The sequence below is a fragment of the Leucoraja erinacea genome, chromosome 1 (genome assembly GCF_028641065.1).
Source record: "Leucoraja erinacea ecotype New England chromosome 1, Leri_hhj_1, whole genome shotgun sequence".
NCBI classification, from domain to species: domain Eukaryota; kingdom Metazoa; phylum Chordata; class Chondrichthyes; order Rajiformes; family Rajidae; genus Leucoraja; species Leucoraja erinaceus.
Window position 1 is genome coordinate 124814000 of NC_073377.1, and position 22646 is coordinate 124836645.

The 22646-nt window shown below is 43.3% G+C and overlaps 1 protein-coding gene across 2 annotated transcripts in view; it reads left to right on the forward strand.

Moving 5' to 3' along the window:
• The window catches only part of LOC129701663 (wolframin-like), a 39715-nt gene that overhangs the window by 11675 nt on the left and 5394 nt on the right, over window positions 1–22646 (forward strand). The window contains exons 2-6 of one of the 2 annotated variants that reach the window (XM_055643003.1): window positions 3303–3388; window positions 17595–17739; window positions 19280–19450; window positions 19591–19671; window positions 22368–22510. In XM_055643003.1, coding sequence (XP_055498978.1) covers window positions 3303–3388; window positions 17595–17739; window positions 19280–19450; window positions 19591–19671; window positions 22368–22510 — 626 coding nt within the window. The remainder of the gene's footprint in view (window positions 1–3302; window positions 3389–17594; window positions 17740–19279; window positions 19451–19590; window positions 19672–22367; window positions 22511–22646) is intronic. The other variant, XM_055643011.1, reaches the window with a different exon arrangement.

Here is a 22646-nt window from a genome sequence, read left to right on the forward strand (position 1 = left end):
TCCAGTCCTACTAAACAACCTGTTTTCTCTCTCCCACCTTTCTTACAAAGTGGGATAACATTAGCTGCCCTCCAATCCACAGGAACTGATCCTGAGTCAATAGAACATTGGAAAATTATCGCCAATGCATCCACGATTTCTAGAGCCACTTCCTTACGTACCCTGGGATGCAGACCATCAGGCCCTGGGGATTGATCTGCCTTCAGTCCCATCAGTCTATCCAACACCATTTCCTGCCTAATATGTATTTCCTTCAGTTCCTCCATTAGTTCCTCCGTTGGCCAGCTCCTCCCTCATAGCCCCATAGCCCCCTGTATTCAACTGCAACACTGACACCCCCGATCTACCCTTCTCCCTCTCCAATTTTAGATTAAACCTGACCATGTTATGGCCACTGCCTCCTAATGGCTCATTAACCTCATGGTCCTTTATCAAATCCAGTTATTTACATAACACTAAATCCCTGGTAGGCTCCAATACAAGCTGTTCTAAGAATCCATCACAAAGGCACTCTACAAAGTCCCTTTCTAGGGGTCCAGTACCAACCTGATATTCCCAGTCTACCTGCATGTTGAAATCTCCCTTAACAACCACAGCATTACTTTTACTACATGCCAATTTAAACTCCTGATTCAACTTGCGCCCTATGTCCAGGCTATTGTTTGGGGGGCTGTAGATTAGTCCCATTAGGGTCTTTTTACCCTTGCAATTCCTTAGTTCTATCCATACTGACTCCACATCTCATGTTTCAATGTCACCCCTTGCAAGGGACTGAATTTCATTCCTCACCAACAGGGCAACCCCACCCCCTCTGCCCACCTGTCTGTCTTTTCGATAGGAGGTATAACCTTGAATATTCAGTTCCCAGCCCTGGCCCTCTTGCAGCCATGTCTCAGTAATTCCCACAACATCATACTTGCCAGTTTCTAACTGAGCCTCAAGCTCGTCCACTTTATTCCTTATACTTCGCACATTCATATACAGCACTTTGACCTCCGTATTCACTTCCCCCTCGCACCGCTCGCAATTGGCCCTGACCTTACTCTGTGGTCCCTTCTTGAGCTTTCCTTCCCATTAATTTGAGAATCTTTTGTAATTTTTCCTGTAGCCACTTCCCCTTCAACTCCATCTTTATACTTACAATTTGTCAATCTCCCCCCCCCCCACCCCCCACTATTTAGTTGAAACCCTCACATGTAGCCCTAGCAAACTGCCTGCCAGAATGTCAGTCCCCCTCTAGTTAAGGTGTAACCCGTCCCTTTTGTATAGGTCACCCCTACCCCAGAAGAGATTGCAAAGGGGAGCGGGGGGAAAAAACTGAAAGTGAGAAGAAATCAAGGCCAGGAACAGATGATCCCAGGTGAGGGGGTTCCCAGACAGGCAGATTGAGGTAATCTTTTGCTGACTGATTTTTTTTTTGGCCCCTTCTCGATTAGTTCTCCATCCCCCGCAATCAGTCTAAAGAAGGGTCCCGACCCAAAACACCACCTATCCCTTTTCTCTGGATATGCTGCCTGACCTGCTGAGTTATTCCAGCATTTTCTGTCTATCTTTGGTATAAACCAGCATCAGCAGTTCCTTGTTATTAAATTTAATCCTTCTCTGAACATGAGCAAGATCAAGTTGATTGTTGATTGAGGAACCATGGACCTGTCTTCATTGTCAGAGTCAACTGAGTTCGTGGGCGTGTACATCTCTGAAGATCTGTCTTGGGCCCAGCATATTGATGCAATTACAAAGAAAACTGTAAACATTTATTACAAAGACACCAATGTCTCTACTTAAGTTTGAGAAGATTCAGAATATCACTGAAGACTCTATCGAACTTCTACTAATGTACAATGGAAAGACAGTGCTGAAGTAACTCAGATTCTCTGGGGATAATTTCGGGTTGGCACTGAAGAAGGGTCCTGACCCGAAACGTCACCTATCCATAATCTCCAGAGATGCTGCCTGACCTGCTGAGTTACCCCAGCATTTTGTCTAGATCTGTAATCCAGCATCTGCTGTTCCTTGTTGCTACATTCTTGACTTTTGATTCTGTGTAGCATTTACAGTATATATAATTATTATTGTTGGTTCTTATGGACCTATGTGGTAAGAGAGAGTTGCATTTGACTTTTGCAAGCACTTACCACTGCAGCTGTGTATCTTGCGCAATTGCACGAGGCTGATTCAAAATACACTTTTATCGTTTTTTAAATATTTTGGCAAATGTGCAGCCTGTACAAGATCAGTAAAACTTATGGGACGTTGCCATTTTGTGTTTTCCAGCTAGCCAGTCAATGTGTTATCTCCTGAACCGTAAGCTCAATATTCTTTCCAGTGGCAGAGTCTGTGGTTCCCACTTTGGTCTCATCAGTCATCTCATAAGCTGCAAAGCCAGAGTGTGGTTCCCGGAGGTTGCAGGTAGTGGAAGCAGGTAGGGAGACTGACAAAATCTCCGGGAACCACACAGAAACCTTGGGTGGGGCGCAAAGTCTCCAGAGGTTTCCATTCGGGTTTCCTAAGTGGGACGGGCATAACTTTCCAAGGGAAAACTCTGGTTTTATTCTTTACCCAAAAGGTACTACCTTGAGCTTGTCTATTTTGAAGTTCATTTACTAATTAAATAGACATTCAATTAATATGTTAGCTTGGTCCTCTGTAGTAACAACAAATTTGCAAAATATTTAATTGCGCTTCCAATCCCTGGGGTTAGATGTTTTCTGTATGTCATAAGTGGATCTTGTCGTGATCTAAGGGGGAAATGGCAAACTTTTGTTTCCAGTTTGGGTGGTGACTATTTTTAACCATTTGCAGCCAGCTAATTAACCTGCCTTTTGCAGCCAGCTTGTTATTTCCTCTGCCTGCCCCAGATTATAGATTCTTAATTTGCTTGTGCTTTTTGCTGCTTTAACTCCATTTTTTGACAATAAAATAATATAGGTTTTATTGAAATACACTCTATTTATCAGTATAATTATAAAACGATTCAATAGGCCTGGTCAATAAAGTTCATCAGGCTAACTAATCATTAAAGGGAAAATATTTAGTGGGTTGTCTTCATTCACTACTGACCCAACGGGAATCTGCTGGTATCATCTAATTCAACAGATGCCTTGTGTAGTGTATTTATTGTCTTAATTTTTCAAATGCCTACAAAATCATGAGCTCTGTAATATGGTATATTTGTTTAACATTTATTTATGCGCTTAACTTTAGCAATAAGTAAGATAGATGATGTTAGACTTTGCACCAAAGAAAGGCAAAGATGATTTATGAAACTAATGGGTTTCTTTTGGTCTGCTTCATTTTTTCAGTGGAACCACTAAATGAGGAAGAAGAGATATCAATAGAGGAACAAACACAGAAAGCCAGAGATGGTGATGCAGCGGCACAGACTGAGGTAGAATTAGAACATTTTGCAAAGAAACTCAGTGATTCAAATGCAGAGGTTGTTCTGTTATAAGGCAAAGCTTGTGTTCCGAAGAAACTTTGTGTTATTGAAAATCGTGTTAAAAACACAATTGAGGGTTAGGGGCTAGAGAATTTCAGGCTAAAAATAATTTATTAAATAAGTTATTTTTCCTGTACCATTTCAAAAACTGGTCTTTTCAATATCAATAAGTTTATTTTAGTACTATAAACTAAAAATACTGAAAGCTATTTCTTACATTATTTACTAGAGTATTGTTGCACTAGTGTCAATAGAAGCAATTGCTTGTCAACTTCAAGGGCCACCAGTGATTAAAGTTGCAGCAAGAGAATCACTTAAAAGTCACGTAGGAAATTGACAAGCAGAAACAAAGCTGCCTTGGATTAAACAGCATAGGGGACAAAATTAAAGAGTGGTTCTCTTGTTCCCAATCAAAATCTCCAAATAACAAATTTGGAGATATATTTGGAGTGGTAGAGTTGCTGTCTCACAGTGCTTGCAGCGCCAGAGATCCGGGTTCGATCCCAACTACGGGTGCTGTCTGTACGGAGTTTGTACGTTCTCCTCATGACGGCGTGGGTTTTCTCTGAGATCTTTAGTTTCCTCCCACACTCCAAAGACGTACAGGTTTGTAGGTTAATTGGCTTGGTAAATGTAAAAAAATTGTCCCCAGTGTATGTAGGATGGTGTTAATATGCGGCGATCGCTGGTCGGCCGGGACCCGGTGGGCCTCAGGGCCAGTTTCCGCACGGTATCTCTAAAAACTAAAACTAAATACAAATGGTGCTCCCTAATTTATCATTCTCTGTACAGCTAATTTACATTTTGGAAATATAGAACTATCTGTACTCGGTAAATATTGATCTAATATTTAAATAATCTTTACATATCTTACACAAGAAATTGGGAGGAAGGAATCAAATGTTTAAGAATTCTGTTGTGGCATATCCGTGAGACTTGCTCATCTACATCTCGATGTGCATGGTTCACTTTTCATCATTTTTATCGTCCAACTCCACTCCATACACTCACACACAAATTGTCAGGTGCATTGTGTCTGCTTTATAGAACAATTTTGAACTTGGTTTAGTTTCTTAATTTGGCTCATATAATACAACTAGATTAAGTGGGACCCGTTGGGTCCCTGCTTCACACAAGAGGGCTGGTCCCCCAACACAATATTCCACCTCTCCTCCAATTCGGCACTAGCATGTGTATTGTGGGCCGAAGGGACTGGTTTCCAGAGGGTTATTTGGACATTGTGGGCACACACACACGCTCGCTCACGCTCACTCGCGCAGACACACTCGCGCAGACACAGTCGCGCAGACAATATTGTATACTTCTTATTCTTAGCTTACTTGCTTTCCTTGTAGAGATAGAATATGGCACTTCCTTTCTCGTTCGTTCTATTCTCAGTATCATACAATTATTATTCAACATGGTAGACATAATTTGAAAGAGCATTCTGATGAGAATGGAGATGGCCTGAGAATCAAACTGGCAAAAGCTGTATTTGAAGGAAATTCCTTGTTTGTTGAATTGGTAAGACAACGAGCAATTGATATTGAGATGACGGTGGTACAAGTATATCTTTAGACCTTGGGAGGGGAGGGGGTTTAGGGGAGGGAGGGTGGGGAGAGGGGGGTGATGGAGGGGAAGGGGGGTGAAGGAGAGAGGGGGTTGGGGAGGGAGGGGGGGGGAGAGGGGGGGAGAGAGAGGGGGAGAGAGCGGGAATGAGGGGGAGAGGGGGAGAGAGGTGTGTGCTGAGAGGGGAGGGGGAGAGGTAGGGAGGGTGGAGGGAAGGGGGTAGGGGGTAGTGGTGGTGGAGGGGAGGGGGTTTAGGGGAGGAATGGTGGGGGAGTGGATGGAGGGGGTGGGAGAAAAAGAACCAAAAAAGACACATTCTGCAAGCATTGTAGAACCAAAAGAGACACTTTTTGCAAACATTTTAGAACCAATAAACACTTTTTGCAAACATTTTAGAACCAATAGACACATTCTGGAAGCGTTTTAGAACCACTAAGGACACTTACATTTGAGTAGACATGCTTTCAGTGTTATTCACAGCTCGGAGAAACATGACCCTCTGCCTTCCTCCAGCTTGCAGACACTGATTGAGGCACACCACTTCCTGGTTTTATAGTCGCTCCCCCCTGCCGCCAGCAGGGGCAGCAGAGAGAATGGGGAATTTTGTAAAATCATTAATATCTCTGTCATTTTTCATCGACGGGAAAAATCCTCGGCACACATATGGCGGAGGGGGGCTCTGAGCGAGGTGGCCAAAAATGACGGCCGTAGGTGGCGGCGTTCTCTTGGAAATCGCAGCACAGATTGCCAAAACTGGTCAAGAACAGACTTTTAGTAATATAGATAGATAACCCTCTATCAGGTCGTCACCCAGATGACTTCTCGGGGAAAACAAACCCTTCCCAAAACCTCTGTCCCTGACCATTGGTGTACAGCATGGATTGCTGATGAGGCGCTTGTTCCTTGGGATATTAACGATCTGGATGTGAATGTATGAGACATGATATATACATTTTCAAATGACACAAAGGTTGGTCAGATATTTTATTTAACAAGGAAAATAGTTTCAGACTACAGCAGGATCCAATTACATAGCTCACCTTGGATCCTGTGTGTCTAAAGGGCCTGTCCCACTGACGCGACTTTTCAGCAACTGTCTTTGACCTTCAAGCTTGAGGGCACTCGCCTGAAAAATCTCGAGCTGGATCGACCGTCAGCGATGAAACCGCGAGCCGGATCGACTGTCTGCGCACACGGACACAGACACATACAAACCCCCCCCCCGCTGTCTGATATTCACACCCGCGATGAACAGGAAGGTAAAATATTTTTTGTGGTAGTTGCGGTAGGTCCTTTAGAAAGTGGGGAGAGAAGGGGGGAGAAGGAATGGAGACACTTTTAAGAAGCCAGATAATTTTTAATAAAGTTTAGCGGGCATTTAACATTACCGATCAGTTTACTTACCTTTTTTTTCCTCACCGAGCTTTACCTTCGATTCCCTTTGACTTTGATCACCTACGAATAACATGCCGACCTACTATGACCTACCTCGACTAAACCTACAAGTAAAAAATATCAAAACATTTATTTTCCAATAGCGACCTTAATTTACTCACGGGCATTTTTCATCATGTTGAAAAACACTCCACGACCCAGCTGAGGCCTCGAGTACGCGGAGCATGAAGGAGAGTTACAAAGACCTCCTCGGACCTCATGTCAACCATGCTGCGAGTACGAGTCGAGGGCAAACTCTTCTAAAGTCGCGAATTAGGGTGTCACAGTGGGACAGCCCCTTTAGCCTTCTGTGCCAGCTGTCATGCAAGTCCTTTCCAAATGCCTTACTAAAGTCCATATAGTCATCTGCTGCCCTGCCTTTATCTATCTACCCCTAGGTATTCCCTTTGTTTCAGCTGCCACTGTTCCTCCTCTGTAACTTAAATATAATTTTTTCCTCTCATTTTTCCATGGGTGAAATACGTCCATTGATCTGAAATCTTATCTTTGTTTCTCTCTGCAATGATGTTGCCAGAATTTGAGTGTTTCCTGCATTTTGATCTTATTTTGCCCGTGTAAATAATTTATCAAGCACCATTCAGCACATTACCATCTCTGGCAAGACAAGGAGATTGTCCATTCCTAATGGCATGTGGAAAAGCACTGAAGTGCTTCAGTTGACGTTAATTCCACAATGCTGTCGAGTGGTGTTACAGGATGTGGAATCAACAATGGAAAAGGAATGGTGACATGAGTTAGGGCAGTTTGTGACGGTGCTACCAAGCTATTCTTGGTGATAGATTGAATGGCCTGTCCCACGAGCATGCGACTCCATGCGGCAAGCGTGACCTAAAGGGCCGGTCCCACCAGCATGCGCCTGCATGCAGCAAGCGCGACCTAATGTGGTCGCTTGAGCTGTACGGCCTCACGGGGCCGGTCCCACTTCGAGTTGTGTGGAGCTGGTCCCGACATCGCGCGGGGCTCAGAAAAACTGACCGTGTTTCAAAATGCCGCATGGTAACGGCCTGCCGGCCCACAGCCGCCTCGAGGCCTTGCGTCACGTGCGAACTTCCCGCGGACTTTGCTCGAACTTCATTTCGCTCACTCGGCCCCTGCGCTTCTGGTTTGTTCGCACTTGCCGCATGCAGGCGCCTGCTGGTGGGACCGGCCCTTTAGGTCGCGCTTGCTGCATGCATGTCGTATGCTCATGGGACAGGCCCTTAACTGGTTATTCAGTTAAATCATTTTATGGAATCACTTGATCTGTATAAGTCATCTGCATCTAGTTAAGGAAGTCCCGCGATGAAATGGCACAATTTTGCACATTTTTACTCTTATAATTCATTCTTCTGACTTGTTTTGTTGCCACTTTTTACTTTTGCAATATATTTTATTGTCATTGCACGTCAGTGCAACGAGATTTAGTATGCAGTTCCAATTGATGAAAAAGAAAAGTAAAATAAATAAATAAATAAATAAAATAAATAAGCTGTGTTGTAGCCCATATCCAAGAGCTATCTATCTTTCAAGTGGACCAACATGCATGAGAATGCAGTCGTAACTCAATTGTGATTCTGTTATTCTGCCACCTCTTTCTTCTAAAGCAGAATTTTTAAGCATTGTGACATTAATTCTCGGAGAACGGTATTGAGTCCTTACTGATAGCTAGATATGAGGAAGCTAGGTGTGAGGCAAGTGATGGGTGGATAAAGGTGGGAAGGGCTTGACAGGTGGGCAAAGGTTTGAGATAAAAAGGGTGCAAGGAGTGAAATGTGAGGAAGGGATATAGATAGAAGGGAATGAGGGGCAGAAACTGGATAGTGAGAGAGATGAGTGTGCACTCGTGTGGGGCACAGGGAAGAGGGGAGTTTTATCTAAAATTGGAGAGATTAATTTTCATGGTTGGATGGTGGTATTGTTGAATGATATTGTTGGTAGACTACACAAGCGATACTCTAGTCTTTGTACAAATGTTCTCTTACCTTCTGAGTATTTCTGTTTTTTCTTGGGTCCAAACTGAATAGTCTTACTGAAATTATTTATTATCGAGTAACCATTTTGTGGACTCACTAGATCTGAGTTTTTCTAATTTAGTGCCATCAGCAAACTTCGATGTACCTTTATTCCAGTAAAGAGATAGATCTTCACTAAAGCAAATGCCCAAAGCAGCACAGCAATTTAGAAATGTCTCGGTAAGCAAATTTGTGTAATGTAACACTGCAGTGATCTGCTTCCTGAATGCCAACACACTCCAAAGGAGTCTTACAGCTGCTCCTGCTATGTAAAAGGAGGCAATGTGCATGGTAAAATAAAATATAAAATAGAATAATAATTAGCAATTCACATGGGTTAATCTGAAAACATAATAGTGTACTATCAACAGGAATAAAAATTATTCTACTTAACGACTAAAAAATGATTACTCCAGAGTCTCGTCTCAAAATAAGCTTTTATCGATCTTTAGGTTCTTGTTCAGGCTAATTGTTGGCAATCTGGTGACTAATTAATTTCCTGGGTATCCATCATGAGCATGTACAGTACCCTCCATAATGTTTGGGACAAAGACCTATCGCTTATTTATTTGCCTCTATACTCCACAATTTGAGATTTGTAATAGAAAAAAACACATGTGGTCAAAGTGCACATTGTCAGATTTTATTAAAAGACATTTATACACAGTTTGGTTTCACCATGTAGAAATTACAGCTGTGTTTATACATGGTCCCTCAATTACAGGGCACCATAATGTTTGGGACACATGGCTTCTCAGCCTTTTTTTATTGCTCAGGTGTGTTTAATCGCCTCCTTAATGCAAGTATAAGAGAGCTCTCAGCACCTAGTCTTTCCTTCACCTTTGGAAACTTTTATTGCTGTTTATTAACATGAGGACCAAAGTTGTGCCAATTAAAGTCAAAGAAGCCCGAATGAGACTGAGAAACAAGAAAAAACTGTTAGAGACACCAGCCAAACTTTAGGCTTATCAAAATCAACTGTTTCAAAATGTAAATACAAATACAAATTGCCTTTATTGTCATTCAAACAAACGGAGGTTTGAACGAAATTTTGTTCCCTGCAGTCATAACAGTAAAATAAACATAACACCCAATTAGCACAGTTTCACACAAACATCCATCACAGTGATTCTCCAAACATCTCCTCACTGTGATGGAAGGCAAAAGTCCTATTTCTTCCCTGTTCTTTTTCTTCTCCCGCGTCGAGGCGATCGAGGCTCTTCATGTTAAAGCTGCACCTCCTCGCTGGCATTGCCCCTGCCGATGTGAGACGGGAAGTCGCCAGCCGAGTAGAGATGACTAAGGCCACTAGTGATGAACGCCACCTCCTCTACGGACGTGTACCCCCGGCCCAACGGCTGAAGTCCAGGAAAAGCTTTCTCAGCCATGTCCAGCCCCTAATAGCATCACGGGAAGAAACCAGAATCCAACTATGGACAAAAAGGCTTGAGGACGACCCCCCTCCTACTGACATGGGTATCCCTCCTTCTGAAGCCCTCCTTCCGGGCTCAGAAGCACCATGGGTCCAGTGGAAGACGCTCAACTACCTGAGAACAGGAACAGGGCGATCAAAAGCTGCCATGGCCAGATGGGGCTATAAAACTGGCCAAACCACCTGTGAATGTGGAAAAGAGGACCATACAATGCAGCACTGCCTTGTCTGCCCCCTACTACCCAACCAGTGCAGCCCAAAGGATCTTGCAGTGTTCAATAAAAACGCAAAGGACTGTGTAAAGGAATGGGAAACTGTCATATAACCAACCAGCTTCAAAGACACGAAAAGAAGAAGATGTTAAAGCTCCTGGCGGGCGTTGGTAAGTCCCGCGGCCGATTAAATCAAAATCAACATCATTAAGAAGAAAGGGAGCACTGGTGAGCATACTAATCGCAAATGGACTGACAAGCCAAGGAAGACCTCCACAGCTGATGACAGAAGAATTCTCTCTATAATAAAGGAAAAAAAAAAAAACACCTGTCCGACAGATCAGCAACACTCTTCAGGAGTCAGGTGTAGATTTGTCCACAGAAGACTTCATGAACATTTACAGAGGCTACACTGCAAGATGCAAACCACTGGTTAGCTGCAAAAATAGGATGGCCAGGTTACAGTTTGCCAATAAGTACTTAAAAGAGCAACCACAGTTCTGGAAAAAGGTCTTGTGGACAGATGAGACGAAGATGAACTTATATCAGAGTGATGGCAAGAGCACAGTATGGGGGAGAGAAGGAACTGCCCAAGATCCAAAGCATACCACCTCATCTGTGAAACACAGTGGTGGGGGTGTTATGGCCTGGGCATGTATGGCCAAAGATCTTATAGCGAAGCAAGATGGATTACTCTCACGCAAACGTGAGGTACGCTCATGGGCGGATTCATGGGTGATTATAGGACACATTTTAGCAAGCTGACTCCGCCATCTTGTTCCGCCATCTTGCTCCGCTTTCTTGCTCCCGCCTTCTTGCTTCCGGCCAAAGATTGGATCCGCAGCGGGGAGAAGGAGTGCGGGGCCCGGGGCAGCGGGGAGAGAGAGTGCGGGGCCCGGGGCAGCGGGGAGAAGGAGTGCGGGGCAGCGGGGAGCGAGAGTGAGAGGGTCCGGGGCAGCGGGGAGAAGGAGTGCGGGGCCCGGGGGCAGCGGGGAGAGAGAGTGCGGGGTCCGGGGCAGCGGGGAGAGGGAGTGCGGGGCCCGGGGCAGCGGGGAGAGAGAGTGCGGGGCCCGGGGCAGCGGGGAGAGAGAGTGCGGGGTCCGGGGCAGCGGGGAGAGAGAGTGCGGGGCAGCGGGGAGAAGGAGTGCGGGGCCCGGGGCAGCGGGGAGAAGGAGTGTGGGGTCCGGGGCAGCGGGGAGAGAGAGTGCGGGGCAGCGGGGGAGAAGGAGTGCGGGGTCCGGGCAGCGGGGGAGAGAGAGTGCGGGGTCCGGGGCAGCGGGGAGAGAGAGTGCGGGGCAGCGGGGAGAAGGAGTGCGGGGCAGCGGGGAGAAGGAGTGCGGGGCCCGGGGCAGCGGGGAGAGAGAGTGCGGGGTCCGGGGCAGCGGGGAGAGAGAGTGCGGGGCAGCGGGGGAGAAGGAGTGCGGGGCCCGGGGCAGCGAGGAGAGAGAGTGCCCCAAGACAATGTTTCTTATTTACAATGTTTCTTATTTAATGTCCCTTGTCTAGTCTGAAATAAAGTTCATTATTGGATTAGAAGAAATATAATTGTGTGTGTTATATACATTTATATAATTTTCATGTATGTGTGTTTATAAACATGTTATTCCTTAACAAGAATCAACAGAATTATGAACTAACAGAATTATGAATCTAACCCTATATCACGCACAAAAAGTCTCCCCCTGTCAATCACCCTGCGAGTCGGGTCGGTTCCAGTTACTACAAAATCAACTCAAACACTGTTTGTGAGCCATTTATAAAGAAATGATTTAAAAAACATTAAAAAAGACAATTACCAGAGTCAAATTTTATTCTTGACAAGAAGTTTGAACTGACAGATTTATGAATCTGACCCACACAAACTGTTGCCCCGCAACATTGATTACAGTGCGAGTCGGGTCGGGTTAGGTAGGCTCAGGTTGCTAAAATGGGTGTGGAAAATGCCCATGATCCCCTCCATAGCGTACTACACGTCAGTCCATTGCATTTAGCAGGAGTAGCCTATCTTGCTCTGCTATAAGATCTTTGTGTATGGCTGCTGAAGGTACTGGCTCATTTATCTTCATTGATGATACAACTGCTGATGGTAGTAGCATAATGAATTCTGAAATGTGGACACATCCTATCTGCTTAAGTTCAAACAAAAGCCTCAAAACTCATTGGCCGGCGGTTCATTCTAATAATAATAATAATAATAATAATAATAACTTTATTTATAAAGTGCTTTTAGACAACATCAGTTACCACAAAGTGCTGTACATGGGAAGTCAACAAAAAGTTATTACAAACTACTAAAACCATTAAGACGACAGGACTATTAAAACAGTAAAAATTAAAAGACATTAAAAACACTAAAACAGGAACAATGTCTCAGCCAGTGTCGAAAGCCAGTGAATAAAAGTGAGTTTTTAGGGAGGATTTAAAGATGGACAGTGATGGGGCCTGTCTGATCTGCAGCGGCAAGGTGTTCCAGAGTGCCGGGGCAGCAACAGAAAAGGCTCTATCCCCTCTGAGCTTCCGCTTAGACCTTGGTACCTCAAGGAGCAGCTGATCCGCTGACCTGAGGCACCGGGTAGGAGCATATAGGTGGAGCAGCTCAGAGAGGTAAGGCGGGGCGAGGCCATTCAATGATTTAAAAACAAATAAAATAATTTTAAAATGAACTCGAAAGTGCACTGGGAGCCAGTGAAGGGAGGCCAAAATTGGCGTAATGTGCTCCCTCTTTCGAGTTCCGGTTAAAAGGCGAGCGGCAGCATTTTGGACCAACTGGAGACGAGCCAACGAAGCTCGTGAGACTCCAGAGTAGAGTGCGTTACAGTAATCCAGCCGAGATGAAATAAAGGCATGGATTACTGTTTCAAAATGCTGCCGCTCGAGAATGGGCTTCACCTTTGCCAGCTTCCTTAGGTGAAAGAAGCTGGACTTAACCACTGCGCCTATTTGTTTATCTAATTTAAAATCACCGTCCATCATAAAACCCAGGTTTAAAACTGTTGGCTTTACGAACACTGCAAGTGGACCCAAGTCAACAGAGGGAGGTTCACGGCAGCCATTAGGGCCGAACAGAATCACTTCTGTCTTTTTTTCGTTAAGTCCCAGAAAGTTTAAGGCCATCCAGGACTTAATGTCCTCAAGACAAGACAGAAGTGATTTTAGGGAATAATTATCTTCTTTCCTGAGTGGCATATACAACTGGCTATCATCTGCGTAAAAGTGAAAGGAGATGCCATGCCTTCTTAAAATTGAGCCCAGTGGAAGTAGATAAAGGGAGAAAAGCAGGGGCCCTAAAATGGAGCCCTGTGGAACCCCATATGCCAAGGGAGCAGAGGAGGATTCAAAGCCACCAAGGCTTACACGCATGGTTCTATCTGCCAGATAGGACCTGAACCATCCCAGGGCACTGCCACAGATGCCCACTTGTTGCTGTAATCGGGAAATTAATATTCCATGGTCCACAGTGTCGAAGGCGGCAGATAGGTCCAGCAAGACAAGAACCACATAATTACCAGAGTCGTTTGCCAGGAGGATGTCGTTAGAGACCCTTAGCAAAGCCGACTCTGTGCTATGCATAGCCTTGAAGCCAGACTGAAAGACCTCCCGGATGTTGTGCTCATCCAGGAAGAGTTTCAGCTGGGCATAAACTACTTTCTCCATGATTTTCGAGATAAATGGCAGCTTGGAGATTGGCCTAAAATTGGCTAGGACAGTCTGGTCCAGGCCAGGTTTCTTGAGTAATGGCTGCACTACAGCATGTTTAAATTTTACGGGGACAACCCCAGAAGACAAGCTACTGTTTATGATGGCGAGGACCGACTGCCCTATGCTCGGGAAGACCTCTTTAAAAAGAAGAGGAGGGACAGCATCACATGGGGAACCCGACGGTTTGATATGGCTAACCACATCCTCTAGACCCGACAGCGTCAGGGGAACAAACTTATCAAATGCCACCAGGCAAGGAGCCAGAACAATTCTACAGCAAGACAATGATCCCAAACATACTGCTGAAGCAACAATGGTAGACAAAAATGCTAGAGAAACTCAGCGGGTGAGGCAGCATCTATGGAGCGAAGGAATAGGCAACGTTTTGGATCGAGACCCTTCTTCAGACTGATGTCGGGGGTGGGCCGGAAAAAGAAAGGAAGAGGCGGAGACAGTGGGCTGTGGAAAAGCTGGGGAGGGGAAGGAGGGAGAAAGCAAGGACTACCTGAAGTAAATGTTCATACCGCTGGGGTGTAAAGTACCCAAGCGAAATATGAGGTGCTGCTCCTCCAATTTGCTGTGGAACTCACAAGGAACAAAGGAGTTTTTCAAAGCTAAAAAATTGTCAATTCTTGAGTGGCCAAGTCAATCACCTGATCTGAACCCATTTGAGCATGCCTTTTATATACTGAAGAGAAAACTGATGGGGACTAGCCCCCAAAACAAGCATAAGCTAAAGATGGCTGCAATACAGGCATGGCAGAGCAACACCAGAGAAGACACCCAGCAACTGGTGATGTCCATGAATCACAGACTTCAAGCAGTCATTGCATGCAAATGATATGCAACAAAATACTAAACGTGACTACTTTCATTTACATGACATTGCTGTGTCCCAAATATTATGGCAGGGACAGTGGACCCTTTTTGGAAAGTTGGGGGGGCTGTGTGATCCCTGATCACTGACCTTGAGGGTGTCCGGCGAGGGAGCGACTTTTTGAAATTTGATGTATTAAAATCACGTTTTAGTGCGTTGTAGATGTATGATTTCAATGTTCTGTTTTAAGAATTTTTAAGATAATATAGGGCCTACATGAGAGATAGGAGCAGGTGATTATTATTTTTGTTATTGCTTGACCTCCAAAAACTGGGGAATAATAATAGAGGCTATCCCCCACCTCAAAGTGGGGGGATATATTCCACAGATTCACAACTCTCTGATGAAGAAAGTTTGTCCTCATCTCAGTCCTAAATGGCCTACCCCTTATTCTTAAACTGTGACCCAGGGCTCGAAATTAACGGTTGCCCGGTTGCCAATGGCCACCTCAAGTCCCGCCGGGCATCCTAAAGGCCGTGTCATTTTGCCCGGCTTGGCAAGCACCCGGGACACCTGCCGTTCAACTCTGAGTGGTTGGTCTGTCTGTCTGTCTGTCTGTGTCTGTGTCCCCCTCTCTCTCTTGTTTAATTTAAAGATACAGCGTGGAACCCCCCCCCCCCCCCCCCCCCCCCCCCCCCCCCCCCCCCCCGAGTCGACGCCGATCACCGATCATGTTAAGAATGAGAAAACAAAACAGTGTATATTTATGTGTGTGTGTATAACACACGCGCACACACAATTTCCCTCCTGGGATTAATAAAGTTCTATCGTATAGTATCGTGTGTGTAGGAAGGAAGTGCAGATGCTGGTTTAAACTGAAGATAGACACGAAGCTGAAGTAACTAAACAGGTCAGACAGAATCTCTGGACAAAAGGAAAATATTACGTTTTGGGTTGGGTCTGTAAAAGGTTCCTGCACACCTTTGGAATGTGGAAGGAAACAAGAGCACCCGGAGAAAACCCATGCGATCAAAGGGAAAGGGAGCAAACAACATACAGACAGCACCCATATTCAGGATCAATTCCAGGTCTCTGGCAATTTTAGGCAGCAACTTTATGGCTAATGTACTGCCCCATAGTCTTAAACTGAATTAAAACATATAGTAGCTGTAAAGGGGGACATAGCTTCATTTAGAGATTTAAGACTGAAAGTGGATAGTTTTTTTTTTAGTAACCAAAGTTATCAATGTATAATTTTTTGTGTGTTGGAAAATAAAATATAGTGGCACAGCTGGTAGACTTGCTACCTCACACGGCAGAGATCTGTGTTCGATCTTGTCCTCGGGCACTGTCTGTGTTGAATTTGCACATTGTCCCTGCAAGCGTGTGGGTTTCCTCCCACATCCCAAAGATGCATTGAGGACTTTGTAGGTTAACTTGTCTCTGTAAAATTGCTGATAGACATGGAACCCCTTGGTGATATCTTACCTCTGTCTTTTGGGACATTATATATCACATTCCACCAGAGGATGTCTTTGAGCAGGGTCGCCGAGGTTACCATGACAATCATCTTCAAATCATTTTTTAAAATGAAGTAAAATGGGCCCACTCACACCGTTTTTTAATTTGGCCAAAAGCTGCTTGCCCTGTTGTCTGGTACATAATTTAATATAGTTTAGTTTAAAGATACAGCGCCGAAACAGGCCCTTCGGCCCACCGAGTCTGCGTCGCCCAGTAATCCCCGCACGTTAACATAATCCTACACATACTTGGGACAATTTACATTTATTCCAAGCCAATTAACCTGTACATCTTTGGAGGCATTGACAAAATAACCATCATAATGCAGAGGAATACTCATTTTTTGGGATTCATGACCCATCTTGTGTAGGAACAGAAGAAACGGAAGAACGGTTAGCTGTTCAGCCTCAATCGTGGCTGATCCAATCTTCATTTCAACAACACTTTTCCTCTCTTACCATGCTCCCAGATTAAATGTATAAATCTCTGGCTTAATTATGTTCAATGACTCTGCCTCCATGACTAGGGAAGAGAGTCCAAACATTCAGGCATGCTGAGAGAAGGAATCACTTTTTGTCCTAGTCTAAAATGGAAACCCCTTATTCTAAAACTATGCCCTTAGTTTTAGATTCCCACGTTCTCAGCATGCACTCTGTCAATCCCCCTCAATATTTTGTTTCAAAATAATTACCTCTCTTCCTTCTTTCTACATGTCTGACTTCCTTGATCTTTATTTCTTTTTATTTCTAAAAAAGCCAAACTCCTTCTCCACAAATCGTTGGCAATGTACAGATTTGTTCTTAAATGAAGGCAGTTTGAATAATACAGAAATAGACCAGGACAATATGAATTCAGTAAAACTTGGCTTTGACAGTCTCCAGTTCACAAGATAAATTGCACTCTAGTTCATGTTTTCTGTTGGAGTCCATCATCCTCTTTTAAATGTAAATGCTGCATCTGATATCTTCCATTCTGCATTCTAGTGCCTCACTCTGTCTTCGCTGAAAATATCCCGCTTGAAGCCTCCGACACCGTATGTTGGGGCCTTCCAAATGTTCCTCATTCCTAGTTTTGAAAAGGCTCATAGTTCTGCTTTTTGCATCTGCAGTTTTCCCAGTTTTTATCCTGCCCACTTGCCCCCATAAATCTGCACAAATGTCAGAATTGAACATGTAATCAACCTCTCAATCTAGCACAAGTATACGCTGCCATTTTCTTTGGTGAAAAAATCTCTTTGCACCTTGTAGTTGTAGTGTATCTTGAGGCAAGTAATAAAATTACCAACATCAGATTAATATTAAACAAATTTTGATCCTTAATTTGGCATGCTGCCTCCATTTAGAAAGTCAAAACTTGATCATTTTATATTTATATATATATACAGCCCATCTGCATGTGTTTGTGTATTTCATAAATCACAAATGTCAGGTTTTCAGACTGATTTTTCTGTTACAAGTAGATGGGCAAATATTATCTGAAGCTAGCTGATGAAAAGGATGAAGAATTGAATGACTGTACAGCAGTAGAATGGTTGCTCCAAGCTGCCAAACAGGGCAAAAAAGAAGCTGTAAAACTCCTGAAAAGTTGTCACACCGACAGGAAAGGTAAGTTTTCTTAATTGAAAGTAGTAAATTGCTTCTTGCTAATCAGATTACAAATTGGTCTATGCTGGAGACCAGATACCAGGATAAAACTAGTAAATATTCTCCTTTCCTCATTGAAAATGTTAAGATAACAAGGTCTTAATGTACTGACTAGTTATCTACAAACAATAAGGGCACAACTGGAGATGTTCGTTAGAAGACACAGAGTACATCAAACAATTTCAGTCAAACATATCATTCTTTATTACGGTACCGGAAGTAAGGGAGATACAGTCAGTATGGTTACATACTGCTTGTCGCTCTAAGACCCACTCAATGATGGAGAGGGCGAGCTGCATTTATATTATACATATAAAAACGAGATGTACTTAAGGGTGACGACGAGTTTGATTACATATGCAAACGGTCAAGAGTAAGGCTAATCGTATATTATAATAACAGATGCACAGATGGCCATCAGTTACTGGCTTAACTTCAACTTTCCACATACTCAGCACTGACGACCCCAATGTTTAGACATGTTGCACGAACGACCCGATTTTTAGACACGTTCACCTTCTGCACTTCTCCTTTCTCCAGTTACTTCGCATATTAACTATACAGATGCTTCCTCCCGTAGCCAAACAGTACCACTCAGTTAGTTCAAACTTCGCCTTTGTTTGTAGCTCGCATTATGAAGTAACTTGAGTCAGCCTTGCCAAGTGCATCTAGTTCCTCAATTCTTAATCTATAGCATAGGTCAAGCATAGCTTTTAATCGAGCATATAGGTAAAGCGTATACAAATTATCCTTCACACAACAAAGTGGATATCAATGCGGAAACCACAAAATTATGCTCCTAGGTACAATAAGAACCATGCACATCAGGAAGCCACAGGATACAAATAGTCTGAAATCTGCTGACCGTCCTTAAATGGCAATGTATTTGCTTCCTCGGCTTGTTTGAAAGAGTCGGGATGGCACCACTTTATACACGGATGTACATGTGGCACATGAGTGGATAACAAGCATGGAGAGCTGTGAAATACTTTTTTTTTTAATAGAGGATTTGCATTTCCAATTTCATGGCATCTTTCATAAATCGAGGGAAATTTGGAAAATTAAAACTGAGGCGTCAACTGTGTCATTAATCACTTCTGTTAAGATCCAGTTTGAAGTCTATCAGGACCTGGGAACTTGCTCATACCATTTCCCTGGTTATTCTAACCTCCCATCTTCCTCCTCTCTCCCTCACACTTTCTCCCAACCCCCTTTATATATTGAACTCCAATGCATACATCTATTGTCACCTTATTTCATATCATTAATCATCCAAATTCTCTTCTAGATAGCCAATAGTCACTTTATCTCTCTGTGGCAAGCTGCTACAGAGGATTCTGAACGATATGTATGCATTTGGACAGACAAGGTCTGATTGGGGATAGTCAGCATGGTTTTGTACATGGGAGTTCCTGTCTTATGAGCTTTATGAAGAAAATGTGGTTGGTACAAGATGAGATGGTTGGTTTCCATTGATTAAATGTTTTTTCTCCCTCTGAAGGCATCACTTCCGAAAATGAACAAGAAGTCAGACAGCTTGTGAATGAAAGTGAGTTTGAACGGATTGTACGAAGAGCTACCTTAGTTATGTACTGGAAGCTTAATCCTCACAGAAAGAAACAGGTGGCTGTTTCTGAACTCCTGGAAAATGTCAGCCAGATCAATGCTGAAGGTAGGATAAAAGCGAATAATGGTGGCTGGATCATGTCAGATGCGCCTCTGTAGTCCAACCTGGAAGAGATGACAGACTATAATATTTACAAAGACCATGCTCTATAATAAATTAGTTTTGTTGTTTTTGTAATAATGCAGAGAGCAATGTGGAACCGGGACCTGTCCCAAAAGTGCTGCAAAAAGAGAGACGAGTGCTTGAACGACTGGTCAGCGTTCAAAGTAAGGGCAACATCTACCAGTTATTTCTGTTTTGTAGCACAACCTTAACATTCTGTGTAATGCAATATATATATTTTTAAACAATTTCATTATTAAACTCATTTTCCACATTGGTTGAAGTAACATGCCCTCAGCAGTACAATGTAATTCTATGAAATACCCAGGAATGGTAAAACCAAATCTTCACCAGAATTTTCCATGTTTTATACAATATTTTTCAGGAGTTTATCAAATAATTTGACTGACATATGATGAACGAATGGATGGACTGGACTTGTATTCTCTGATATTTAGAAGGATGAGATGGGATCTTATAGAAACATATAAAATTCTTAAGGAATTGGATAGGCTAGATGCAGGAAAAAAAATCCCGATGCCGGGGGAGTTCAGAAATGGGGCTCACAGTTTAAGAATAAGGGGTAGGCCATTTGGGACTGAGATGAGGAAAAGATTTTTAACCCAGAGAGTTATGAATCTGTGGAATTCTCTGCCACAAGGCAGTGGAGGCCAATTCACTGGATGTTATCAAGAGAGTTAGATATAGATCTTATGGATAATGGAATTAGGGGATATGGGGAGAAAGCAGGAACAGGGTACTGATTTTGGATGATCCGCCATGATCATATTGAATGGTGGTGCTGGCTCGAATGGCTTACTGCTTCACACCTATTTTCTATGTTTTTATAACTTATGAAAAAGGTTGCTTGTGATCAGGATTCATGTCAGTGAAATAGTTTTAGATTATTCATTGCACCCAACATAACTTGTGGATGGTTACTTTGTTATATGAAAAAACATTGAAACTAATAACTTGAAGCTTCAATGGAAACCCACAAAAGAGGAAACATTGAAAAACCAATGGAAAATGTAGCATGTGCTAACTTACCATGTAGTAAAGCTAGATAAGTGTTCAACAATTCTAAAACTGAATTGTTTCAAGCATCAGAAAGAAATTATCCTACCTTGCAAACATCCCAATATTAGTGTTACAACATAGAATGATAATTGTGTTGGTACTCGTGCTTTGCAATGTTTGAAACACATCGGAGGTGCCTGATTAGATTTGCCTGCGCCTATTTAGGGTACTAGAGTTTGTTAAAACAGACGCAAGGAACTGCAGATGCTGGTTTACAAAAAGTGCTGGAGTAACTCGGCGGGTAAGGCAGAACGTCTGGAGAACATGCATAGCCGACGTTTTGGATCAGGGCCCTTCTTCAGACTGATTGTAGTAGGGGGATGAAAAGAAGGGTCCCATCTCGAAACATCGCCTATCCATGTTCTCCAAAGATGATGCCTGACCCGCTGAGTTACTCCAGCGCTTTGTTTCTTTTTTTAGTTTGTTAATATGTCGGGGAACCATTAAACTCAAAGGTACAGATCTTACTTTTTTTATGCCTGGGTTTATAAGATTGCAATAGATACAACCCCAACTTATGTAATTACTCTCCTGCACCCACCCACCCAGAGTACAATAAAGGTAAAATAATGGACCTTTTTTGCCGTAATTTGAATAATGGCACCAACATTTGCGGTGCCTGCATGTGTAATATATGCAAAAATAATTTCACTGTGACATTGCATATGTGACAAATATAGCACTATTGAACCCTATCAACTACACATGCATGCCAGTATTAATTATGTTAATGTTGATGTGAGAGACTGTCACGGTGGACCATAGCAAAGCTTCACTGGCTGATTTACATGTGGCAAAGTTGTAATTGTACAAATATAACATAACTTGGAAAATAAATGACAGGTGTTGGGGCCTTTAAATGGGCATTTTTACCTGTCTTACCTTAAGCAAGCAAATGATATGTTAGCATTCATAGCAAAAGGATTTGAGTATAAGAGCAGGGAGGTTCTACTGCAGTTGTACAGGGTCTTGGTGAGACCACACCTGGAGTATTGCATACAGTTTTGGTCTCCTAATCTGAGGAAAGACATTCTTGCCATAGAGGGAGTACAGAGAAGGTTCACCAGACTGATTCCTGGGATGGCAGGACTTTCATATGAAGAAAATATGGATAGACTTGGCTTGTACACGCTGGAATTCAGAAGATTGAGGGGGGATCTTATAGAAACTTACAAAATTCTTAAGGGGTTGGACAGGCTAGATGCAGGAAGATTATTCCCGATGTTGGGGAAGTCCAGAACTAGGGGTCACAGTTTAAGGATAAGAGTGAAGTCTTTTAGGACCGAGATGAGAAAATCATTTTTTACGTGGAGAGTGGTGAATCTGTGGAATTCTCTGCCACAGAAGGTAGTTGAGGTCAGTTCATTGGCTATATTTAAGAGGGAGTTAGATGTGGCCCTTGTGGCTAAAGGGATCAGAGGGTATGGAGAGAAGGCAGGGATGGGATACTGAGTTGGATGATCAGCCATGATCATATCGAATGGCGGTTAAGGCTCGAAGGGCCGAATGGCCTACTCCTGCACCTATTTTCTGTGTTTCTATGTCTACTGCATTAAAATTTGATGAGATCTAACCACACGCTTAAGCCATGAGTAAGGTTCACTTTGTACTTGGCCACAGTGGTCAGTGCAAACCAAACTTGGCAACAGTGCTCGGCATGTTCCGTTAGTCACTGTTCATGGCCTTGCTCCAAGCCTACCACTTCTGCATTGCTGTGGCATTTTAGATGCATTTCTGATGCATCTATATTCATCAACCAAAATTGATCCTGCTATTTTAGGCAACAAGGACATGAAGGTAGAAGATTTTATTGACTTGACAAAGAAATATGCCATGGGCATTATCCCATCGAACATGTTATCCCAGGGTGAAGATGACGGTATTGAAGGGAAACCACCCGAAGACATGCCTTTGCGGCAGAAGGTAAAATTATGAATGTGGCTAGTTTATTCTATAGATTTCTTTTAATCGAACAGCATTTCAGAATGGAAGTCAAATTCATAATTGGCCATTTTACAATATCCTAGATTTTTGTTACAAAAAGCAATCATACTAAATG